We start from the raw sequence: 22073 nt of genomic DNA on the forward strand, positions 1-22073 counted from the left end.
ACAGGCCAAAATGCCTTTAATAAAAGTAAAAATAATTCAATAAAACTCAAATATATCCTAACAAGACAATATAGAAACATCTACTTTACAAAATAATTTACACTATTTAGTCATGATACCTGGAAGTTGTGTCTGTTAATACTCTACAAGGACACAAAGCATAAGCACAATAGTCATAGTATTTGGTGGTACAATAATTTATATTGAACTAGTAAGGAAAACTAAATGTTGAGTGTTTATCCCCAAATGGCCTCTGCAGATCCTAGCCTTAGTCTTTTTTTTTTTTTTTTTTTTTCTCCTTCTGGATACTCAGTCCCAGCGTGACACCTTCCTCTTTTCTTCATTTCCTACATTCCTAAGCCCTATGATCTGGTAACCAGCCTGTCTTCCATTCTCCTAGAATATGCTTTTCTAACAAGGCTGTCTTCTTGGAGAGGTCAGGAGAGAATTAACAGGAAAAGAAGCTACTTCAGTGGTATCATCTACAGTGATGTTTTGGCTGAGAAAAAAATTAGTAGAATTTATAGAGTAGATTCAAATAGTGAAGATGATATAGTCTTAAAGCAAGAAAATGGCATATAAACTAGGCAAAAAGAGAAATTTAGGAAGAAAAAGGAGTGAGAGAGGAAAGATTAATTGGCAAAAGATGAAAAGTTACACTAGGAGGCAGAACAGACAGACAAGGGTCAAAGACAGCTTCCTCATAATGTGAGAAGTGGTGAAGGTGAGGAAACATTCATTGAAAGCTCTTTCGAGAAGGAAGAAGAAAGAGAAGGCTGAAGGGCAAAGAAGTAAGCAAAAGAACAGTCGAAGGAAAAAGTGACAAAGTTAATATTAACTAGGAAGTATGATAAACAAAAGCAGCCCAAAGGAAAAAGTATACAGTACTTCAGGGCTATACTAGTGTGCAAGCCTCTGTATAAAATTGAACACTTAGCAGTTTGCTAGATGTACAAAACCATACAATATTGTAAAGAATTTGAGAGAGAAAGGGTAATTAAATTAGCAAGAAGGAGGGAACTAACTCAGATAATCAGACAAATTGCTTCCAAGTTTCAAGGCAGGAATGGTCATGGCCTTCATGCTTTTTAAGTGTGCACTAATTTGTTACAGTGCTGGATCCAGCCAGCCCCAAAGGCCCACTCTCACTCTACCTGGGCCACTATTTCTACTGTTGGCAGGGTAAAAGACTTAGGAACCATCAAAGTCAGATAATAAAGTCTCAGGGAGTAGTTAAGAATCATTGACATAGGATTTCTAGTTGTTTTCATGCCTCAAGAATGCTCAGTTGAAGTTACCCCTAAGCCTGTAGCAGCAAGCAGCCTTGTACTTGATCCTCTTGACTGGTTCCTTGGAAAGCTTCAAATGTAGTATGTTCATCTACATTCACTTGATCTACACTTATCTTTTTAAACTGTTCCCTAGTAGCTAACCCAACTGAAGTGTTAGGATTTTCAGTAGGTATAGAGAGAGCACCATTAAGCAGGCTTTGTCTTCCATTATTAGTCGGAGGTCCAGTGCTTGAAGAGTGAAACTTTGATAATTTGGAGCTAAAACATGGTAACTTAAGAATGGTAGGTGGTCTTTGTTGCTGCATCTCACCCTTGTTTCCTTGGACTTTGCTTTTTATGTTGTCAGGGGCAGAGCCTTTATCAGGGACACCGATAACGAGCTGTTCAGGTGTAAGTTCAGGAGTCCTTTCTCTGAACTGGCTGCCTTCAAAAAATTGTTTCAGAACATCCCTCCGATCTCCTCCAAGGTCACTTTTAAGACAGGGCATATTTTTTGGTTGAGGAGAGCTAGCTTCAGGAAAGGCCATAATTCCTGTCTCCAGTTGATTCTCTCCAGAAGGTTGTGTGTTCCTCCTCAGAGCAGGCACACCATCTCCAAAAGGGCTTGGGTTTGGGTTTTCTGCAGTTAGTTTATTCTCTGAGATGTTTCTTTGACTAGGTAGGATGCTTGTTGGGGAGACATTAGGTCTTGCATACTTGATATAACTACTTTCTGTATACACAGGACTGGTTTCTTTGTTCTCCCTTGGTGCAAGACCATAGGATGAAGTATAGTCTTGTAGAGCCAGCACGTTGTCTTTATGTCCTGTGGAGCCACCAATACAGCAGGAACCTCTCTGACTTTGGTGAAATAAGTGTGCTTCATTTTGGCCTGATGGGTAACTTTGAGAAATGAAATCTGGGAAAGCCAACTGTTCTCTTTCTGGTGGACTTAAACTGGTAATTTGTAAATCATAGTTCATATTCTCACCCTCCAGCCATGTTGGATCTTTTGGAAGTCGGGCGGGGGAGTTAGTGGAATGAGGATGGTTCCTCTTCTGGTTTGGTATATTAGATTTCTGTGAACTTGTTGACTGACCCCAGACATTTCTGTTAAGATATGGCTCACTTTCTTTCTGTCTCTGTGCTTGATTCCCATAGTCCCAGGAGGTCCACGAAGGAAAGAGAGTGCTTTCTTCTTGTCCTATGGCATTATTCATATAATAGTTTATGGGGTCCACAGGTGGTGCTATAGTAGGACCTGGAGTATATATTGGAAAGTTTTCATGTGGGTTCCAGGGATAGAAGTCACTGTAAGGAAAGAGTTCCTTAGGTGGATTACCTAATGAATAGGGAAGATAGTCCTTGGGTAGGGTTGAGGCATATTTATCACCTTCATACTGCCGAACTGTTGGGCTTCCTTTGAAACTCGGCTCTTCATCACCCCATTTCCTTTGTCCTGGAAAAGTTTCGTCTTCATTTGGATCAATTGGATCCTCTTCATTATACTGCTCTGTCTCCTTCTGGTCTAGAGAATTCATGGGGTACTGTGGATTTTCTGGTTGCCCCTTAGTACTGGGAGAGTGAACTCTCTCATTCCATGTATTGCTTGTAATGTATGGTGAATTTTCATTAGGATAATAAGGATTGTTATAGTCATGGTAAAAAATATTTCCTCTAGACCCATAGGAAGGATAAGGTAAATTTTCTTCCTGCCTCCCTCTATCTTCCTTTAGGGGTGGGTGGATTTCTTGGTGATTCCAGGTGTTTCTTTCAGCAGGGAAATGTTCTCGTTTAGGAGAAGGGATTTTCTTAGGGTAGGCAGGTTGGTGTGTACTATGCTTTAATTCAGGTTTTTTAGTTTCTGATTCAAACGGGGTTCTTCTTGGCTCTAAAGCAATACCTTTGGGCCGATTTTGGTTTTGGATTTGTATTGGCACTCTTCTGGAATCTTGTGGGAAGTAGGAATTTTCTTGTTGATCAAAAGAATTAAAATTTGGGTTTACCCTGCTACCCTCAGGGTGAGGCACATTATAATTTGGTTTATTAATTCCATATTGTTGAGAGCTTCTCCAGGGGCTGGCTGTATCTTTTGTAGGAGTGACTGTTCTTTCTTTTTGACCTAGTGACTTATCCTTTGGATTTTGAGTTTTTACATTGTGGCTATCAGTAACCTGTTTAGGACCCACTGAGGCAGCGTTGGCTCCCACAGGGTATTTATTTGAGGCAGCATTGTTTCTCACAGATGGCTTATTTGAGGCCATATTTGTTCTCACAAATGGTTTATTTGCGGCTGCATTGGTTCCTATAGATGGTTTATTTGCGGCCTGATTGGTTCCCGTGAAGGGTTTATTTGAGGCCTGATTGATTCCCACGAAGGGTTTATTTGGGGCCTGATTGGTTCTCACAAAGGGTTTATTTGAGGCTGGATTGGTTCCCACGAAGGGTTTATTTGAGGCTGGATTTGTTCCCATGAAGGGTTTATTTGAGGCCGGATTGGTTCCCACAAAAGGTTTATTTGGGGCTGGATTGGTTCCCACGAAGGGTTTATTTGGGGCCGGATTGGTTCTCACGAAGGGTTTATTTGAGGCCGGATTGGTTCCCACAAAGGGTGTATTTGGCCCAGAGGATTTTCTTCCAAAATTTACTGGATTTCCTGCAGAGTTGGGATAATTGACTCTTGAAGTAGGAGGGGAAGGTTTGTGGTAAGTTGGATTTCCTGGATGAGTAGTTTGTTTGCCTTCCCATGCAAAGGAATTCCATTGAGGACCTCTTTGTACTTGTGGATTTTGGTAGTCAGGTCCATTCTGTTTGGGCTCCATGGTACCGGTGGTTTGCCATTGTCTTCCTGAAGGATAGTTTCGCATATTTGGATAAGGATAATTCTCGTAAATATTTGGCTGACTTGGTCTCCATGGAATTTGGTTTCTCGATACTCCTTGGCCTGAAACATTTGCTTTAGGGAGAGGGAAGATGCCATTTTGAACTGTAGGGTTGTTCCCAGCATTTGGCCCAGGGCCCCTGTTCCCTACTGGGTTAGTGTCATTTCCGCCTTGACTCCCTCCAGGAAGTGACTGAGTAGAGTTAGCCTCTGGCACAGTTGAGTTAGTGGCAGCCTCTGGAGGTGGTTCGTCCGGGGGTGGGTCCTCTGGTTTAGGAGGATCTTTTTCTTTGGGTTTCTCATAATCTTCAAACATCTCTTCTGAATAATAAGGACGACCACCAAAGCCGTGATATCCATAATATGCATAGTAAGGATTCTGTAGGAAAGAAGACAAAAAAGGAGAATCGTTCTCTGTTTCCTCCTATGGTGTTGCTTGGAATTGCTTAGTGTAACAAGGAAATCTCCCACACAGGCTTCTCTTACCACTACAACCTACACCTTCCTTTTAGAAGGTTGACTCCTACATTCTGTCCTCTGGGTGCTGAGTGTTCTGTCTAGCATTTAGGCCCAGATCCTAGACCTTAGGGTTAAACACTTTTTTGATCTAGGATCTCACTGTCTCACTCTTCACTCAGGTCCCAACCTTGTGAAAACCCTCATACTCGAGCCTCCTGAGTGCTGTGATAAAGGAACCACCATGTCTAGGTTAACTTTATTTTTCTTAAAAATTGTATTTTGTCATTAGTTTTTGAGGCAGTGTTTTGTCATACAGGCTGGCCTGTAACTTGCTATGTAGATCAGTCTAGTATTAAACTTGCTGAGATTCCCCTGCCTTAGCCTCAGAGTGCTGGGATTGCAGGTAGGATATTATGATTTTCAGTGTCTGCTTTTTGTTTCCATTCTTCTTCTCCTCATTTCTGTGTTCTCATTTTATACACCTGTGTTGTTGAGGAATCAGTTATACGCCAGAACTTTGAATAAGGATACATGCTTTTACCTTAGAAAGGTAAGGCCTGTCCCCCAGTTCTCTAAGGTCCAGTCAGTAAGATTCCATACTGTTCCAACTGAATACACTCATAACTAGGTTCATCTCCCCAGAGAGGTCATTCTCAATATTGCACATCTAAGGAACATTTACTGCTCTCACATCCATTTCCTTCCTTCTCTCTTATTTCCCCAGACAATTAATTACCAAGTCCAAACATTGTATCTAAGTTTTCATCCTTGTCCTGTTTTCCTGTGTGCCTATTACTCCCAAAATATTGTATCTTTCTTACTGGTGACTGTATGTATAATCTTAGTTACCCCCCCCCCCCAGATTTTTCTTTGTTCATCCTCAGAGTAGGAGAAACTGGGAATAGGTTTCTGAGAATGACAGCATATTCCTTTTAAAATTTGTGTTTATTTTTACCTCAAAGCATAAACTCTATGTCCTTTAGCATGACAGGGAAAGCAGTATGTTTTGTGCAAGACAGATGTGGCGTGCAGTCTCTTTTTACCACTTTCTGTGCCATGACTATTAATTAAGTTCACTCTGTTCACTTGTAATATGGAGATAATAATAGAATAATAGAAACTACATAGTTTGTCATGAAAGTCAAATGATAATATATGTATATATTATATATGTCTTCATATCTGGAACTTTGTGTCTAATATATGCTACATATTATAATAAAAATGTTAAAATTTTTGTAATCATCTGAGTCATGGTCATGACATTTAACCTTATTTCCTCTTCTTTAAATTTGATGTGGCTGCAAATTACATCTCCTGGAATTTCTTTTTTTTTTCTTTCTTTTTTTGGTTTTTCAAGACAGGTTTCTCTGTGGTTTTGGAGGCTGTCCTGGAACTAGCTCTTGTAGACCAGGCTGGTCTCAAACTCATAGAGATCTGCCTGCCTCTGGGATTAAAGGCGTGGGCCATCACCACCCAGCTCTACTGTTTGTAGAGTGTTTGCCCATGGCTTCTTACTAACCTTTTCTAACCTACACACTCATCCTTCCCAGCACACCAGATTTATCCTTGAAGACTCAGCTTGAGTATCACAGTTGTGTCCTGATGTCCCTTAGCAAGTTAGGCATGCGATTTGTTCCTGGGCATGTGAAGTAATATATCCTTCTGCTGTAATCATCAGTACAGGGAATTTTAGTTGCTTATTTTTTGGGGTTATTCCATTTGATTTCTCTTATGTGAAGATTTTGAGTAAAAATACTGTTTTTGATATTCTCTAGAACAGTGAGAAATGCTTAATAATTTTCAATGAAATGAATAAGTTATATGTTTTTTTAGACATTTATGTGTCATTTAGATTAATTTTTTCTTCCTGTACTGGTAATTAAACCTATGGTCTTAGGCATGGTACTTAAACATGCTACTACTGAGCTGTATCCCCAGACCTTGTTTTTCTTTAAAAAACAAATAGAGGAGAAAATAGTTTTATTCTCATTTTAGATAGAGATGATGAAATATATAGGTGAGAAAATAATTATTGTATCACACAAGAAATTAAACAGTGTTGCGAAGAGGTAGAATACAGATCTAGTGCCAGTATTAATGCCTGGATTATTCTGTTTTACTTGATAATGTTCTTTATAAAAATCTGAAGTTCTAGTTCTTAGGTAAAGTTGTATAAAATGATCTATATTACTATATCACTCCTATTTGGGTATTTTGTAGTGATTTTTTTTTTTTTTTTGGTTTTTCAAGACAGAGTTTCTCTGTGTAGCTTTGGAGTTGTCCTGGAACAATACTCTCTGTAGACCAGGCTGGCCTAGAACTCAAAGAGCTCTGCCTGCCTCTGCCTCCTGAGTGCTAGGATTAAAAGGGTATACCACCACTGCCTGGCCTGGCTTTACAGTGATTTTTTAAAAAATAATTCTGTGTTATTATTGAAACCATAATTTCACCTATTTTAATAACAACTTGTTCCTTTCTCCTCCAGCAAAGGCATTGATTTCTGCTTTCACTGAGTCATATCACATATTTAGGTAAAAAATTAAAACAGTCTAGGGATGGACTCATAACCACTAAAATAGTTTATTTGATGACATAAGTCTTGCTAACATACTAAGAATTGGTTGGGTATATTTGATTACTTTCTTGGAGCATACTAAAAATATAAAGATATATTATCATAAGACTTAGGTTTGGTCCAGTTTATCCTGTAATCAAAGAGATAAAATTGAATAGTAGCTTATCGTCTCTGGATTTCAGTATTTGTGCAATGAGATATTTAGATGATAATGCAATTTCACGTGAAGAGAATAGTCTTAAGATGATCTTAATTTCTTTCTGTGTGTTCTACTGTCTGGAGTTTACCAATCAACTTTGCAAAGAGGCTAATAGTTTCTATAGCAAATATGTGAACAATCTTTCAATATATGCAGGAAATGATACACCATTTAAGTGATGCTGGGTTTAGAAGCAAGTCCATGCATCTGTCTCCTGTGCTGAAACCTATAGGCATTCACTGCTATGCCCAATGATATATCAAATTTATTTAGATTGCTGGCTTGATTTTTATCTCGCTTTAAAAAAATCTTAGGAATTCGAGTTAAACACGTTTTTTATGATAGATTTTAAGTGCTCATGACACTGGATTAAATGATAGCAACTGATAGATTGTAAATCCTGACTGGGGTGATAGCATCACTCCTACTTACTCCTTCTTCATTGCTGAATTGTGGACGTCCAAACGCTGGTGGTGGTCCCCTCTGAAAGATGAAAAGCGCAATGAACACAGGAAGAAATTACTTCCCTTTCCTTCTTTTCCTTTTTTTTTTTTTGTTTAAGACAGGGTCTTGCTTTATAGCCGTACTTTGCTTTATATGCATATGTTATGTAGCTGGGCTGGCCTTGAGTTCATGGCAACCTCAGCCTTCTGAGCCCTGGGATTACAGATGTGTACTACAAGACTTGGCTAGAAGAGTGTGTGTGTGTATGTGTGTGCGCGCACATCTGTGTGGAGGCCAGAGGTTGATGTCAGATGTCTTTATCTTTCCTCCTTCACCTTATTTTTTGAGGTAGGATCTCTCATTGAACCTGGAGCTCACTGGTTTGCTAGAGTAGCTGAACCAGCAAGCACTGGGTTTCTTCTGTCTCCTCTTCCCAGTACTGGGGTTAACAGGTGAGCATACCACTTTTTTCCCAGTGTGAGTGCTGGCAATCTATCTGTACTCAAGTCTTCATGTTTGCATAGCAAGCACTTTACCCACTGAGATCTCTCCTCAGCCCTGGAAACCCCTTTCTATGATGGCATTTTTAAGACTAGAGATATGTGAAAGTGGCTCATTACTAATGATGTGTTAGTGCTGTGAACTTTGTACTCTTGAGGCATTAAACTCACTATCTACTTATTGATACTTATGATCCATTAGTGAATTATGTTTTTATAAGGCTTCAACAAGATCCTAGGTTATCTTACTAACAATACCTATATGCCTTAACAATCACTTTACCCCACTATCTCAGAAAAACAGAGAGATATATTAATATTTGAGTAATAGTGAGCTCCAACTATCCATATTAGGACACACAACAATATGAGATTAAATAGTGATATTTCATATGCTTTGTTTACGTATAGAGTTAGTTTTCCTAACAAAATTTGAAGGTTCACACAAGAAAAGTGAAGGCTTCCCATGGAAGTCAAACTCAAGATTATATAAAAATGATCATGTTATTAAAAGTGATTTGTATAATCAATTCAGTCTCCATCAAAATTCCAATTATATATTTTGCAGAAATAGCAAAAAGATTCAAAAATTTATGTGAAAGCACAAAAGACTCAAGTCACTAGAAGAATTCTAAACAGAAATTCTGGTGATGTCATGATACCTGATACTTCTTTGTATATATAGAGCTATAGTAACAGAGCTAGTGTGGCATCTGTACAAAAATAGACATGTTATCCGGTAGAATGGAAAACCAAACCCAGAAATAAACCTACACAGCTACAAACACCTAATTTTCCACAAAGGTGTCAAAAAAGATACATTGGAAAAAAAAGACAGCTTCTTTAATTAATGGTGCTGGTAAAACTGTATATCCATCTGTGTAAGATTTAAACTAAATTTGTATCTCTTACCTTACACCAAAACCAACTCAAATGGACCAAAAGCTTAAATAAGACCTGTAGGTTTGAAGCTAATAAAGGAAAACTGAGGTAAAACATTTCAAGATGGTAGGCATAGGTAAGATTTTTCTGATAGACTCCATTAGCATAGTAAAGACTCCCAAGACCTGATAAATAGGAGGATAACAGAACATTAAAGAGTTTCAGTCTTGACCCCCTGGGTAGTCCGTGGGACCTCTGGTATTGGATCATTATTTATCCCTAATATATGACTGGACTTTGGGAGCCCATTCCACATAGAGGGATACTCTCTCAGCCTAGATACATGGAGGAGGGCCTAGGCCCAGCTCCAAATGAGACACAGACTTTGAAGACTCCCCATGGAAGGCCTCACCCTCCCTGGGGAGCAGAAAGGGGATGGGATGGGAGTTGGGATGGGGGATGGGAAGAACAGGAGGGAGAGGGAATTGGGATTGACATGTAAAACAAGCTTGTTTCAAATTTAAAAAATAAAGGGGACCCCCCCACAAAATAAAATAAAATAAAATAAAATAAAATAAAAAAGGGGTTCTACAAAGAATACAATCACCAGAGTGAAGAGACCAGCTGCAGAATGGGAGGGAATCGTTGCCAAGTATACTTAAGGGGTAAATATGTACCCTATAGAAAGAACTGCAAAAACTGAGCCGCCAAAAAATAGTAAATGGTCTAATGAAGTGAAGAGACAGTTATCAGAGGAAGAAATGCAAATGGCCAGTGAACATTTGAGAAAGTATTGGACGCTTTTAACTATCAGAGAATTACAAATTAAAATTAAGATTCTATCTCAGCACAGTCTGAATGGTTATTATTCCAGCAAAAATATTAAGAAATGCTGTCAAAGATTCTGATGATTCCCTCATGGAAGGCTTCACCCTCCCTGGGAAGTGGATGGGGGGATGGGATGGGGGCTCAGTGAGGGGCATGGGGAAATGGGAGGGAGTGGGGACTGGGATTGATATGTAAAATAAGAAAAAATATTAAATAATAAAATAATTGGAAGAAAAAAAGAAAAGAAATGCTGTCAAGGAAGTGTGGAAAGAGGGATCCTTGAAACTTCTGTGGTAGTGTAGAGTGACTGCCACTATGGATGTTAGTGTGGAAGTTACAACACTAAAAACAGAACCATCTGTTTGACCCATTTGTACCATTTCTGGACTTACATGTGAAAGACTTTTAAGTAGCACACCACAGCAATACTTGAACATCTGCATCTGTAAGCTGCATTATTCACAATGACTAACGAGTGGAACCTGCCTAAATATCCATTAACAGATGAATGGGTAAGGAAAATGTACATTTACACAAGGAATTTCAATTAGTCATAAATGAATAATGACATTTCCAGGAAACGGATGTAACTGGATATCATTATGTTAAGCAAAATAAGTCATACTTTAGTAGAGAAGTGCCATTTTCTGTTCATTGTGGACTCCAGAATTTGTGTATGTGTGCTGATGTGTGTGTTTGTGCAGCTCAGTAAAGTAGGAGGACCATGAGAAGTGATGAAGAGATCCTACAGATGCAAGAGGGGGTGAGGGGAAGAGAATAATGAAATATCCCTGTCATGAAAGCAAAAGCAGGAACTTTTGGGAGCAAGTAGGGGACCATCAAGAGAGGAGCCAGAGAGGAGAGGAAGCAGTGGGTGAGGAGGATAAATAAGAAAAAAGAAAACAACACATAGGTGTGGAAGTGCTATTATGAGGGGCTCAATTAGTAAAGCACTGTCTATGCAAGCCTGAGGACCAGAGTTTACATTCCCAGCCCCCTCCCCCCAAAGCTGGGTGTGGTGCTGTGCATCTCTAATTCTAGGGTTGGGGAGGCAAGGGTGGGCAGATCCTGGGAACTGGTTGCCAGCCAATTAGCCAGAGACATGAAGTCCAGATCCTAAGATACTCTCCTCTAAGATAAGGCAGAGAGCGATTGAGCAAGACAGTGCCCATCAGCCTCTGTCCTTCATACACATGCGTGGACACATACATCCATACACATGTGCGCACACCTACACAGATACAGACAGTGCCAGGATGGAATCATTGTTTTGTATACTAATATCAGAAGTTAAAAAAAGAGTACATTAAATTAAAAAAAATATAAAAGCTTAAAAAAATATAAAAGCGCAGGGACAATTACAAAGTAGCAATGTTTTGAAAAAGCATATTTTGTTTCTCTTCAAGAGGTTGATGCAGATGAGATTAATATTTATTTTAATATGAAAATCATGTTGCTTTTAAACAATTTACCTGGGACTGTCTATATTTCCCTACTTAAGTGTGGCCAATAAAACAAAACACAACAACAACAAAAAAAAAGCCACCTTTTAAGGAAAAAGCAAAACAAGGAGTAAATTGTTCTTAATTCCAAACCTTCTTAGTCAGAGAATTATAAGCAAGAAAAACTTGTTTCATAGCCAAATGAACAATCATTGAATGCTTCTTGATGCTTAGCTGTTTTCAACAACTTTCAACCTGAGGGTCATAACCCCTGGAGGGTAGGGGGCTCAAATGACTCTTTCACAGGGGTCACCTAAGACCATCAGAAAATGCAGACATTTACATTGCAATTCATAACAGTAGAAAACTACAGTTATGAAGTAGCAATGAAAATGATTTCATGGTTGGGGTCAGCACAACATGAGGAGCTGTATTAAAGGGTTGCAGTATCAGGAGAGTTGAGAACCTCTCACTGCCTTTACTATTATTTTAGTTCAAAATGCTAAATATGATGTTTAATGTTATTTTAAACTTTAATAACTGAGAATTCAGTATTTTACAAAATTCTTTTTAATGGCATATCTCTTGTTAGAAAAAAGATATGATGAAGAGATCATAATATAATCATGGCTTGCTTCTTAGTTTTAAACTCTGTCTTGTGTCAGTTTTGCTATTATATTAAATTATGATATTCATTGAAGGTATTATGATCTCTTATGTAAGAAGGTTATAGACAACCTTTTAAAATCAACTTGTTAACTTATATTATTAGATCCATGGGATGCCTGCCCTTTTCTGAATAGAAATGGAGGAGGAGTGGATGGGGGGTAGGGGGTGGGAGGTGGAGGGAACTCAGAGGAGAGAAGGGAGGAAAAACTTTGGCCAGGATGTAAAATAAATAAATTTATTATAAAAATTTATGTTAGTAGTGGTGATTTAGGCCCTGTTCATTTTGACAACTGGTCAACTTAATTTTTCAAAAATAATTTTTCTGAATAACTACTAACTTGATTTTGTTTCATCCTCTCTACTGACAGGTGTATTGCAATATATGAACTTGTAGTAGTCTTACATGTCACATGCTAATATATAGAAAATTCTTACCTGTGGAATTGGCCAGGGTGGTTGTTGATAGGGGTAAAGCCCATTGCCAAATGGTGGAAATGGCTAGGAAGAAAGACCAGTTAGAGTTAGTTGGTAGTGAGATTGAAAATGAGAAATGAAAGAAATTGGTAATTATTTGAAAACTGGAGAGTGCGTATATTTTTGTTTGTATTAAACCTCTTTCCTACTCTTTCTATCTCCTCCTTCTATCTCCCTCCCTCCATGTTTTGAATGTAGATGAGGGTAATAGTTAGTATAATTAAACACTGTACTCAAGCAATAATAGATTCTGGAACTCCTTTAGACCTCACTGGCCTGAGCATTATTGTTATTCCCATTGAGAAGCTGAACTGAGGTTTAGAGAAGTTAGTGGCCCCAAAAGGCAGGGGTGTGACTAAAACCAGTATTCAAATACAGGGGTGTCCTTTTTATTCCCTTTTGTCTTCCTTATGTATATAAAACTGATAATAAATGACCAACAGCTGCTATTTCTGAAGTTCTGTACAGCAGGAGCTCTAAGAAACCATGTGTATGTATTCTTGTCTTATACTATGACTACACTTGAGTCATCTGGCAGTATTGAAAGTAGTGGCATGTCATTACAGCATAGGTCTGTAAATGCTTCAGAAGCCATTTGATTTGCTTGTGGAGAAACAAGTCTAGAAAGTCAAGGAGACTGCCTCAGCATTGTATGACCAATGAAGGCTGGGGTAGAACTTGACCATTCTTTCCTGACTCTTCTTCTAGTGGTCATAAGACTGAATTAAATTTCCTTTTCTCTTTTAATTTTAAATATTTTCTCATTACATAACCAAGTGGCCATTTAGTCATGATTCCACCTCAGCCTTCATGTTGCTGGGATCACAGGCATGTCCCACAATTCACAGATTGGTTTTGTGTTTTAAAAGGATCTTCATGGCAACAATATTGTGTAATTTTGAACTAAAGAATACTGGAATTGACCTGTCAGGGAACTTCTGATAAATGTCAAAATTAACTGTCATAGTCTTACATAGTAATACTTGTACTGAATTTTGGAGGAAGTATGGATGCTGCTGGAAAGGTATGAACCTCCAAATGTTCTTTAAGGCATTTTTAAACCCAGAATATGGAAGTTTTTTAGTCAAGCCTTACCTGAGGTGGTTGGCCTTCCTCTTTGGCCCGTGCTGCTTCATTTGGTGGTTCCTTTGAAGGCTGCTTTTGTGGTTGTGGCTCTTGTGGATTTGTCTGGTTGGGTTTGGTGGTCTCCTGGGTTTGATCAGTCTTGCCTGGGAGATTGGGCATTGGGGGTTGATTCCATCCATTGGGTACTGGCTGAGGCCACATGGGCATCTGGTATGGAGGGTATGGTGGAGGCATGTGTGGAGGCATGTGCAGACCATTTCCATATGGGCCCATATGCATCATCTGAAAAAGTTGCAAAGACAGTAGTATTGATGAGAGCCGAGGTCCAGACTCTTCTCACCCTCTAAACATAAGCTTCCAAGCCAAGTCAGGAAACTAAAAGAGCCAATGGAATTTGATTCTAAGATCCTTAGTGAAAACTTCATCACATTTGTCTTATTGGACAAGACTTCAGTTTTCTAGAAAGCATGCCAAACTAATAGAAAAGTAGACTTCAGTAAGAAATTTATCAAGTTTAATAGCTTGATAGGCTGGAGGATGGCTTAGAGGGCAAAGTGCTTGCCACATGAATGTGGGAACCTGAGTTTGTATCATTCTAAATTGTGCTTTTAAAGTGGGAACAATAGTATGGTTCTGTAATCCCAGTACTCCTATGGTAAAATGGGAGATTGATGGGAGATGTCATTCTGTATGTTTCTCATACTGGTTAATAATAAAGCACTGTTGGCCAATAGGAAAGGAAGATAGGAGGGACTAGGAGACAAGGAGGAAATAGGAAGTAGGAAGGAGGAGTCAAGATGGAGAGTCTGAAGAAAGCAGTATGCCGCCGGCTCCCTGGTAAGAGAAATACATAGATCAGCAGAAATGGGTTAATAATTAAGGCAGAGCTAGCCGATAAGAAACAAGTAACAGGGCCAACAGCATTGTATCAAATACAGAGTCTTTGTGTGTTATTTGGGGCTGGCTTGGTGGCGGAACAAGAGCAGGTGGCGGGCAGAAAAACCGTACTTGTTACAGGAGATGGACAATAGAATCCCTGGGAACTAATGGGCCAACTAGTCTGGTATATGCAGTGCAAACAACAAAGAAAAACATTGTCTCAAGAAAGGTGGAAGGCCAAGACTGATGCCCTAAGTTGTTCTCTGACCTTTATATACATGTACACACATTATGTATACACACACACACGCATACACACACACACATGCACACACACAGAAAGACAGAGACAGAGAGATAGAGAGACAGAGAGACACACAGAGTGACAAAGATAAAGCAATCTTCCTGTCTTTGAAATCCAGAGGGGGCAGTGTGTACCAGCACACCAAGAGAATTTCATGTTTTTCTAACTGTACAGATTTTTATGGAAAATTATGCCAAATTCAAAACCCAAGTGACTTGCTATATATAAGGCCAGGTAGAGAGAGAAAATAAAATAAAAAAATCAACCAAAATCCAAATAATATTCCAAAATCAAACAAACAACAAATACCCAAAACCCTCAAAACAGATCCAGGGTTTTGCATTGGTGTAAATATCAACTCATAGACACCAAAACAGCAAGAAAAGTTTGGCTAACCAGAAGTTTAGGAGGAGAACATTGATTATGATGACTTTAGGTAAAGACTGTATAAGACAATTACTGAATGGAAAGGCTTAATACCAAATTGATGAAGTCTGTAATAATGCCACAAAAGTACAAAGTGGCCCAATGCTTTTGAGAAATCACACAATTTTTTCAAAAGATCAGTTGACACTCATAGTTTAGTTTGTTCTAAGATTTAGTGTATACCCCAGGCCTTTAATCTTAGCACTCAGGAGTCAGAGGCAGACAGATCTTTGAGTTCCAGGATAGCTGGGGCTACACAGAGAAATCCTGTCTCAACAAACAAAACAAAACAAAGAATAAGCATATAATTCCACCACAAGAATAACCCATGTTCATTCCAGCAAAATAATAAAAACAAATTTCACATTTTTAGTATTGTTTAAGAGAACATGAATAGGATTGTTCCTTTTAATAGTATTTACTATACGACTTTTGTTGGCATCACTGTAGAAATAGCTCCTGTAAGCCCTGGTCAGAACCAAGTGTTCTAAGACATAAAGAATGTTTATAATTAGTAGATTATGTTTATTTATAGAGACTCTAGGAGGCAAGTGAATGTTGTAATTGTTATCTTGCAACTAAGACACAAGGGGGTAGTGATTAGCATTGGTATAAGCTAAGACAAAAAATAACACCGATTCTGGATATAAACATGAAAAAAAATCTCAGGGATCATATAAAGAACAACTTACAGGTGGGGCATTCATAAAGTTGAATTGATTGTATCGCATCATCTGAAATGAAAGGATTCCATTAATGTGGCACAGAATGAAAAGCTTTTATTCAATGAGTTCATTAAACAAGTTTAGGATCTAAAGGCTCAATAGTCATAATCTTTTGTGAATTCTATGCATTTAAAATTTGTATTTATTAAAAAATTCTAGAGTTTATAAATTTTTACATATATATTGTTTCTTAAAATTTTAGACATTTAATATGTATGGGCGTTTTCCTGCATATGCCCACAGAGGCAAGAGAGGGTGTTGGATTCCCTGGAACTGGGGATACAGGTTACAGACAATTAATGCGGGTGCTGGGATCAAATCTCTATTCTCTGGAACAATATCAGTATTCTTAACTACTGAGCCATCTTTCCAGCCCCATATGCCCAGTTTTGCATATGTGTTCTGTGCGCCAACACAACAGATAATGTTCCTTAGGAGCTTTCTACCTTCTGTTTTGAGACAGAGCTTCATTGCTGTCTGGGGCTTCCTGATTTTGGTAGGCTGGCCAGCCAATGAGCTCCAGGAACCCTCCTGTTTCCACTCCCCAATGCTGGGATTGCAAGTGAGTGTCACCCAACTCTGCTTTTTACTGAGGCTCTGGGGATCAAATTCAGGTTTTCATGTTTGCACAGCAAGGTTTTTACCAACTGAGCCATCTCCCGGACCCCAAGCTTCAGAATTTGAAGTCAGACTTCATATTGAATTAATATAGAATAACAGAAAATATACATAATTTACTTTTGAAGATTTTGAACGGTCTGTTTATTTTCAGTTCAGGATTTGAGAACAAGGTAATTCCATGGTAAAGATAGCTGTTTCACTGGGTATGGTGGCATACACCTCTAATCCCAGCACTTTTAGAGGCAGATGGATCTATATGAATTAGAAGCCAGCCTGGTTTACATAGTGAGCTCCATGACAGCCAGGGCTCCATAATCGAAAGACTGTCTCAAAACAACAAAATCAAAGACAACAACAAAAACCCAAACAAGCAAACATACAAAGTTCCCTGTTTCTATTATACATGGAATGTGACTAGTGATAGCTAGTTTGAATTATGTTAAAGGTATACATACATAAGTATTTACTTTCTAATACTCTCAGGTACAAATGACTCTGTATTAGTGAACAAAAATGACCCTGAAGCTAACAACTCAATTTTAACCTAAATGGACACTGAAGCACATAAGTAGACTCATGGGGGAGAATAATTTTGCTTATATTTGAATGTAAGACTTTCAATTTTCCCTCCCTTTGTTTCTTCATAAAAAATTTATATTCTAAAAAAAAAGTATCAACAATCTTTTTCAAGGACTTCTAGGTAGGACTCTGGCACACATCTCCTCCAGTACACAGGGGGATACATACCTCTTCACTTTTACTGCTAAATCCAGGCATTCGGGGCATTGGCATCTGGAACTGAGGGAGAAATGTGGAGTCTTAGCGGAAGTAACCTGCCAGCTGTCCCCCGAGTAGTATAGCAACAGAATACAAAGAAAAGCCCTAACATAAAAAGGGAACACTCACAGGCATGGCAGCAGAGTTACCAAGCAGACTCAGCAAAAACACAAAAATCTCCATTTTTATATTTGGTACCTAGAATAGAAAACAATATTATTTTGGGACAGCAAAATTATTATGCTCTGAGTACTCTACAATTCGGGACTAGCCTATGGGCACTCTACAGTTAGTTAGGGTCTAGATTCCTTCCTTGTCTATCAGGGAGAGTTCATAAATATAAAGGGATTCTACCATAATTTTATGTTAATTAGGAGATATTAATTACCAAAGTCAAATTAAGAAGGAATGATGTGTGTATATGTGTGTTGGGGGGAAGATAGGGGAAAAGTGGGAGAAGGGGGCAGGGAGAGGAATGATGGGATATTTAAGAGTTTATAACCTGAAAAGCCACAGTATCTATGATTCTGAGTGTCTCGCTGCCAAGTTGGTTTAGAAAGGTATAGTAAGGTCCAGCCATAGCGATTGTGCATATCCTTGCTTTCAATGAATGTACACTTCAAAAATTAGGACTTGGAAATTTTCTAAGATACTCTACGTAACAGAAATATTAATATTCTGGTTAAATAAATTGTAGAATTTCACAGTGTTATTTTCTTTCTGTATTTTTATTATTGTTATGACTTGACCTTTAAGGATGCACTTTTGTTCAAGGCTTGTCATGAAAAATATACGAATGAAGAAACAGATATGTGCATTTTGTCTCTTCCTTAGAGAAGTAACTGCTGAAGCTAGTATGTTCTGTGTAGGTTTCAAAGCTGCAAGGAAATGAAAAGAGAGTAGGTAGAGAATCTCCTTTCTCAATGTCTCTAAGGTTGTGGATCAAGGCTTTTGGGAAGCTTTGGGTGTTCATCTCATTCAGTTACCAATTTCATCTTTATAGTAGAGTCAAGCTGACTCTAGATTGTTCTTGTATGCAGGGAGATATCTTATTTTCTTTTGTAGGCATATAATGTCACTTATTTTCTGTTTTGCTAAACTATCAAATTATGTTGGGTATCTTTTTTTTTTTTTTTTTTTGGTCTACCTGTCTATTTTTGTGCCAATACCAAGCTGTTTTTTTAGGACAATACCTCTATTGTCCTGAAACCAACTTCTTATAGCTCTGTTGGGTGTCTTTTAATGTCCCTTTTACCTCTAAAAGAATGTAACTGAATAATAGCTTCCCCCTATTTTTTGACTTGAAACTACTACTCAGTGGCTGCTTTGAAGTGCAATGACTGTAAATCTTTACATCTGCCATACCATCTTACATGTTTAAGTGAGGTTTTTGTCTTCTCAAGATTATTCAATAACCTTATAGTTTAAAAGAACAGATAATAGAAAAGTAGTGAAATACTCACCAAATTACATGGCTTTGGAAGAGCAGCTGGATTTCTGCACTGAAGCAGCAACATGTTCTCACCAAAATTTTCATAAGCCTTTTGGGAAAAATAAGGAGTTTTGCATGAGAAAAAAGTCAAATTTGGAAATGGAGCAAATAAATGAATAGCAAAGCGTCACCTCTAGGGCAGCCCATGGCATGTTAATCATTTTATCCAACCATACCCTTATTAGAGGTTCCTCAAAATCGAGCTTAATCTTCGGTGCTTTAAGATTAGGATGAGAGCTAAATCAGAGAGAAAATGAGATAGGCATCGTATTTTGAGATACTTCTAGTGCATTGTTGACAAAACTTCTTTATGGGAAAATGTACAAAGGTACAGTGTTAAAGGAAGAAAACCTATAAGAGAAAGAAACACCAGATAAACCAAGGAGTTGAAGCTTTTATCAAAAGATTAGTCTACAAAAGTGATTTAGAAACATCACAGAATATAGTAGGAAAGTTAACAAACATCCATAAATAAGGTCATTATTTGGCACTGTACAATATGTTGATAATGTTTGATACTCACCCAATGCCACTGAGAAGCTGCACTATATGAAAAGTAAACTTGAACTTTGCTAACCTGTCTTTGAAATATTTTCTTACTAGTCTATGGTGGAAATGACTGCAAACTGCTAAAGCCAGAGAAAGCCAAGGAGCAAGACACATTTATTTCTTAATAATAAAAAATTCTTCAAGAAGGTGTTATGTTCAGTACCCAAAAGACTTAACATAAAAAGATCCCTCCTTGTCAGGAGCCTTGATAGTAGGATCACATTTAAGCACTGTTGTAGATGTGCACAACCAATCAGCTTTGAGGAAAATGGTTTTGCCTTCACAAGAGTTTAAAGTAAAAAAAAAAAAAAAAAAAAAAAAAAAAAACCGAGTGCAAAATTTATACTGTATTATTATAGGAGCTGGGGAATGAAGTCTCTTATTATCTATAATAACAGCTCAGAAAAACAAGCTTACAGCAGTAAGATTTAGAAGGTGCTTTCCTTGTGAATTTGGGCTTTGAAGTATTGGAACTTCATTTATACAAATATATTTTGGGAACAAAAGTGACTATTAAGTATATGCTACTGACATAAACCACTGGCCACCTTCAAAAGGTGGAATGATATAGATCTAGTTGATATGTAGTTAATATATAATTAAACTGGAATGTTATATCTATGATCAACTCAGTTATTTGTTGTGTATTATATAAAAGCCTATAGAGTATAGTTCCTTTTAAAACTCATATGTAGCTTAGTTGTTGGGGATTTAGGATTTTAGGGGAGCTGGCCAGAATAGCATGTAGCTCTCCAATGTTTATGATGATATAACTTTGGAAAAACTGTAGTTGAGAAATTCACTTAGTATGGTTGGTTGTTGGTTGGTTTTTCTGCAACTTGACTTTTCATAATAAAGACTTCATTTCTAAATAAATCTAATTGTGCTTCTTACCAACAAGAATGAGATTTGTATTCTTGGTTGATCTGGGGTGCTCTGATCCTTTTATGTCTTCCTGAGGGAGCATGTTTGTCATGGTGTGCTTGCTTAGTTTAATGCTGGCACTTAAAATCTGAGAAGGGCTGAATTTGCTGCCTAAAGCTGCCTCCTACCTTCTACTCTTGTGTCCACCCAGTGGCTGCACATGTGCTATTCTTCTAAGGCATGGGAAGTGCAGTGTATCTTCTTGAGCTACACAACATTGAAATTTTCAGAGACCCTATTTCCAAAGTTTAGTGCTTCAGAGAATAAGAAGGTGTTAGAGTAATAGTTATTAGGTAAGATGTTTTCCAGTCTATGTGTATGCAGGAATTGCAAAGGTATCTGGCTGCCATTTGTCTGATTCTGTATCAGTTGAGTAGCAAGTATAACAAACTGTTTACATTGGTGTGAATTTGCAAGAGGTGGGTCACTTAGGGGCAGTGGGGATGGAGTGTGACTCATGGTGTTGACAGCCCTGAGACATGCTTGTGCTTCCCAGAGTCTGGATGCTTTATTTTGGCCTTAGCAGATAGGCTACAGAGGGTTGATACCACACTTCAGTCTAAATAGCTTTATCAAATTAGCTTACTTCCCTCCAGTCTCCAAACATGTGTTTTATTTCAGGAGGGAAAGGACTCTTTACACCCAAATGCATGTATTCTGAACCCAGGAGAGGAGTCTTGGTTTATAGGATGCAGTGGTTACTAGGTATTGCCATAAAATTACCACTGTTGGCTTTTACATTAGTTCCCTGTGCTACAGTGTTGGGTATTGGTCATGGAAATCTATGCTTCTATTGGAAGAATGAACTCTTAGTAGGGTTGGATTAGATTATGAAAAATAATTTAAATAATTTTTTTCTTTCAACAACCTCCCCCCCTCAAATAAAAACTCTAAAGATACACTTCACTTTATGAAATGTGTTGGAACCAGGCTGTGACTTTTCTCCATTTATTCCATTAACTACTCCTTATTTTATAATTCTTTTTCTCTCCAAACAATAGTAACTGTCTGTGAACATGTTTTATAATATGGTTTAAATTTTTCATGTGTATCTGTTTCTTTATTTTTTTGGCTTCTATATTACTTATTTATTATTAGTTTTTTTCTTTTTTCTTTTCTTATTTTAATTAATTTATTTTATTTTATATAACAAAGTCCAATTAAATGAAAACAAACATTTATAGACAATATTTGGGAATTTGGGCGTTGTTCTTTCCAAACTACTTCCTGCTGGTAAGGGGCGCTGTCATGGGGGATTCTAAGAAGATTCAGAAATCCTGGCTGTAGTCTGTAAGGCTGCTTTGTCCAGCTGTTTTGAATATAGGATCACCTTGTACTCTGTTTCAGGTGGTCTGGCGTGATCAAACCACATTAGTCTGGAAGGAATCCACATCTTTTCATTTTCTGTGGAAACAAAAATAGAAATCCTTTTCCCCAGTAACTTGTCCTTCAACTTAAATTTTGGAGTCAAAGCATTTTTTTAAAATTTAATTTATTATTTTACATGTCGATCCCAGTTCCCTCGTGTATCTGTTTCTTTTTGTTATTTGGGATTCTATTCTCATTCAAAAAATGAGGCTTCTCAATCTGGGACTAGAATTTGTGCACTTGTGTTTAAATTCGAGCCCTCTCCCTGCACCAAAGAGAGCACATACTCTTTTCT

General features: G+C 37.9%; 1 protein-coding gene across 1 annotated transcript; it reads right to left on the bottom strand.

Annotated features, from left to right (window-relative positions):
- Positions 1-1300: 1300 nt before the first annotated feature.
- Positions 1301-19787, bottom strand: Enam (enamelin). Its single transcript, XM_051198199.1, has 10 exons — positions 19461-19787; positions 19114-19174; positions 18880-18986; positions 17575-17602; positions 17416-17460; positions 16015-16056; positions 13723-13995; positions 12589-12651; positions 7821-7871; positions 1301-4531 (listed from the first exon to the last, which is right to left on the bottom strand). The coding sequence occupies exons 1-10, from the start codon at positions 19598-19600 to the stop codon at positions 1301-1303; spliced, it is 4041 nt and encodes a 1346-aa protein (XP_051054156.1). The 5' UTR covers positions 19601-19787.
- Positions 19788-22073: the final 2286 nt, after the last annotated feature.

The sequence above is a fragment of the Phodopus roborovskii genome, unplaced genomic scaffold, assembly GCF_943737965.1.
Source record: "Phodopus roborovskii unplaced genomic scaffold, PHOROB, whole genome shotgun sequence".
Lineage (NCBI taxonomy): Eukaryota > Metazoa > Chordata > Mammalia > Rodentia > Cricetidae > Phodopus > Phodopus roborovskii.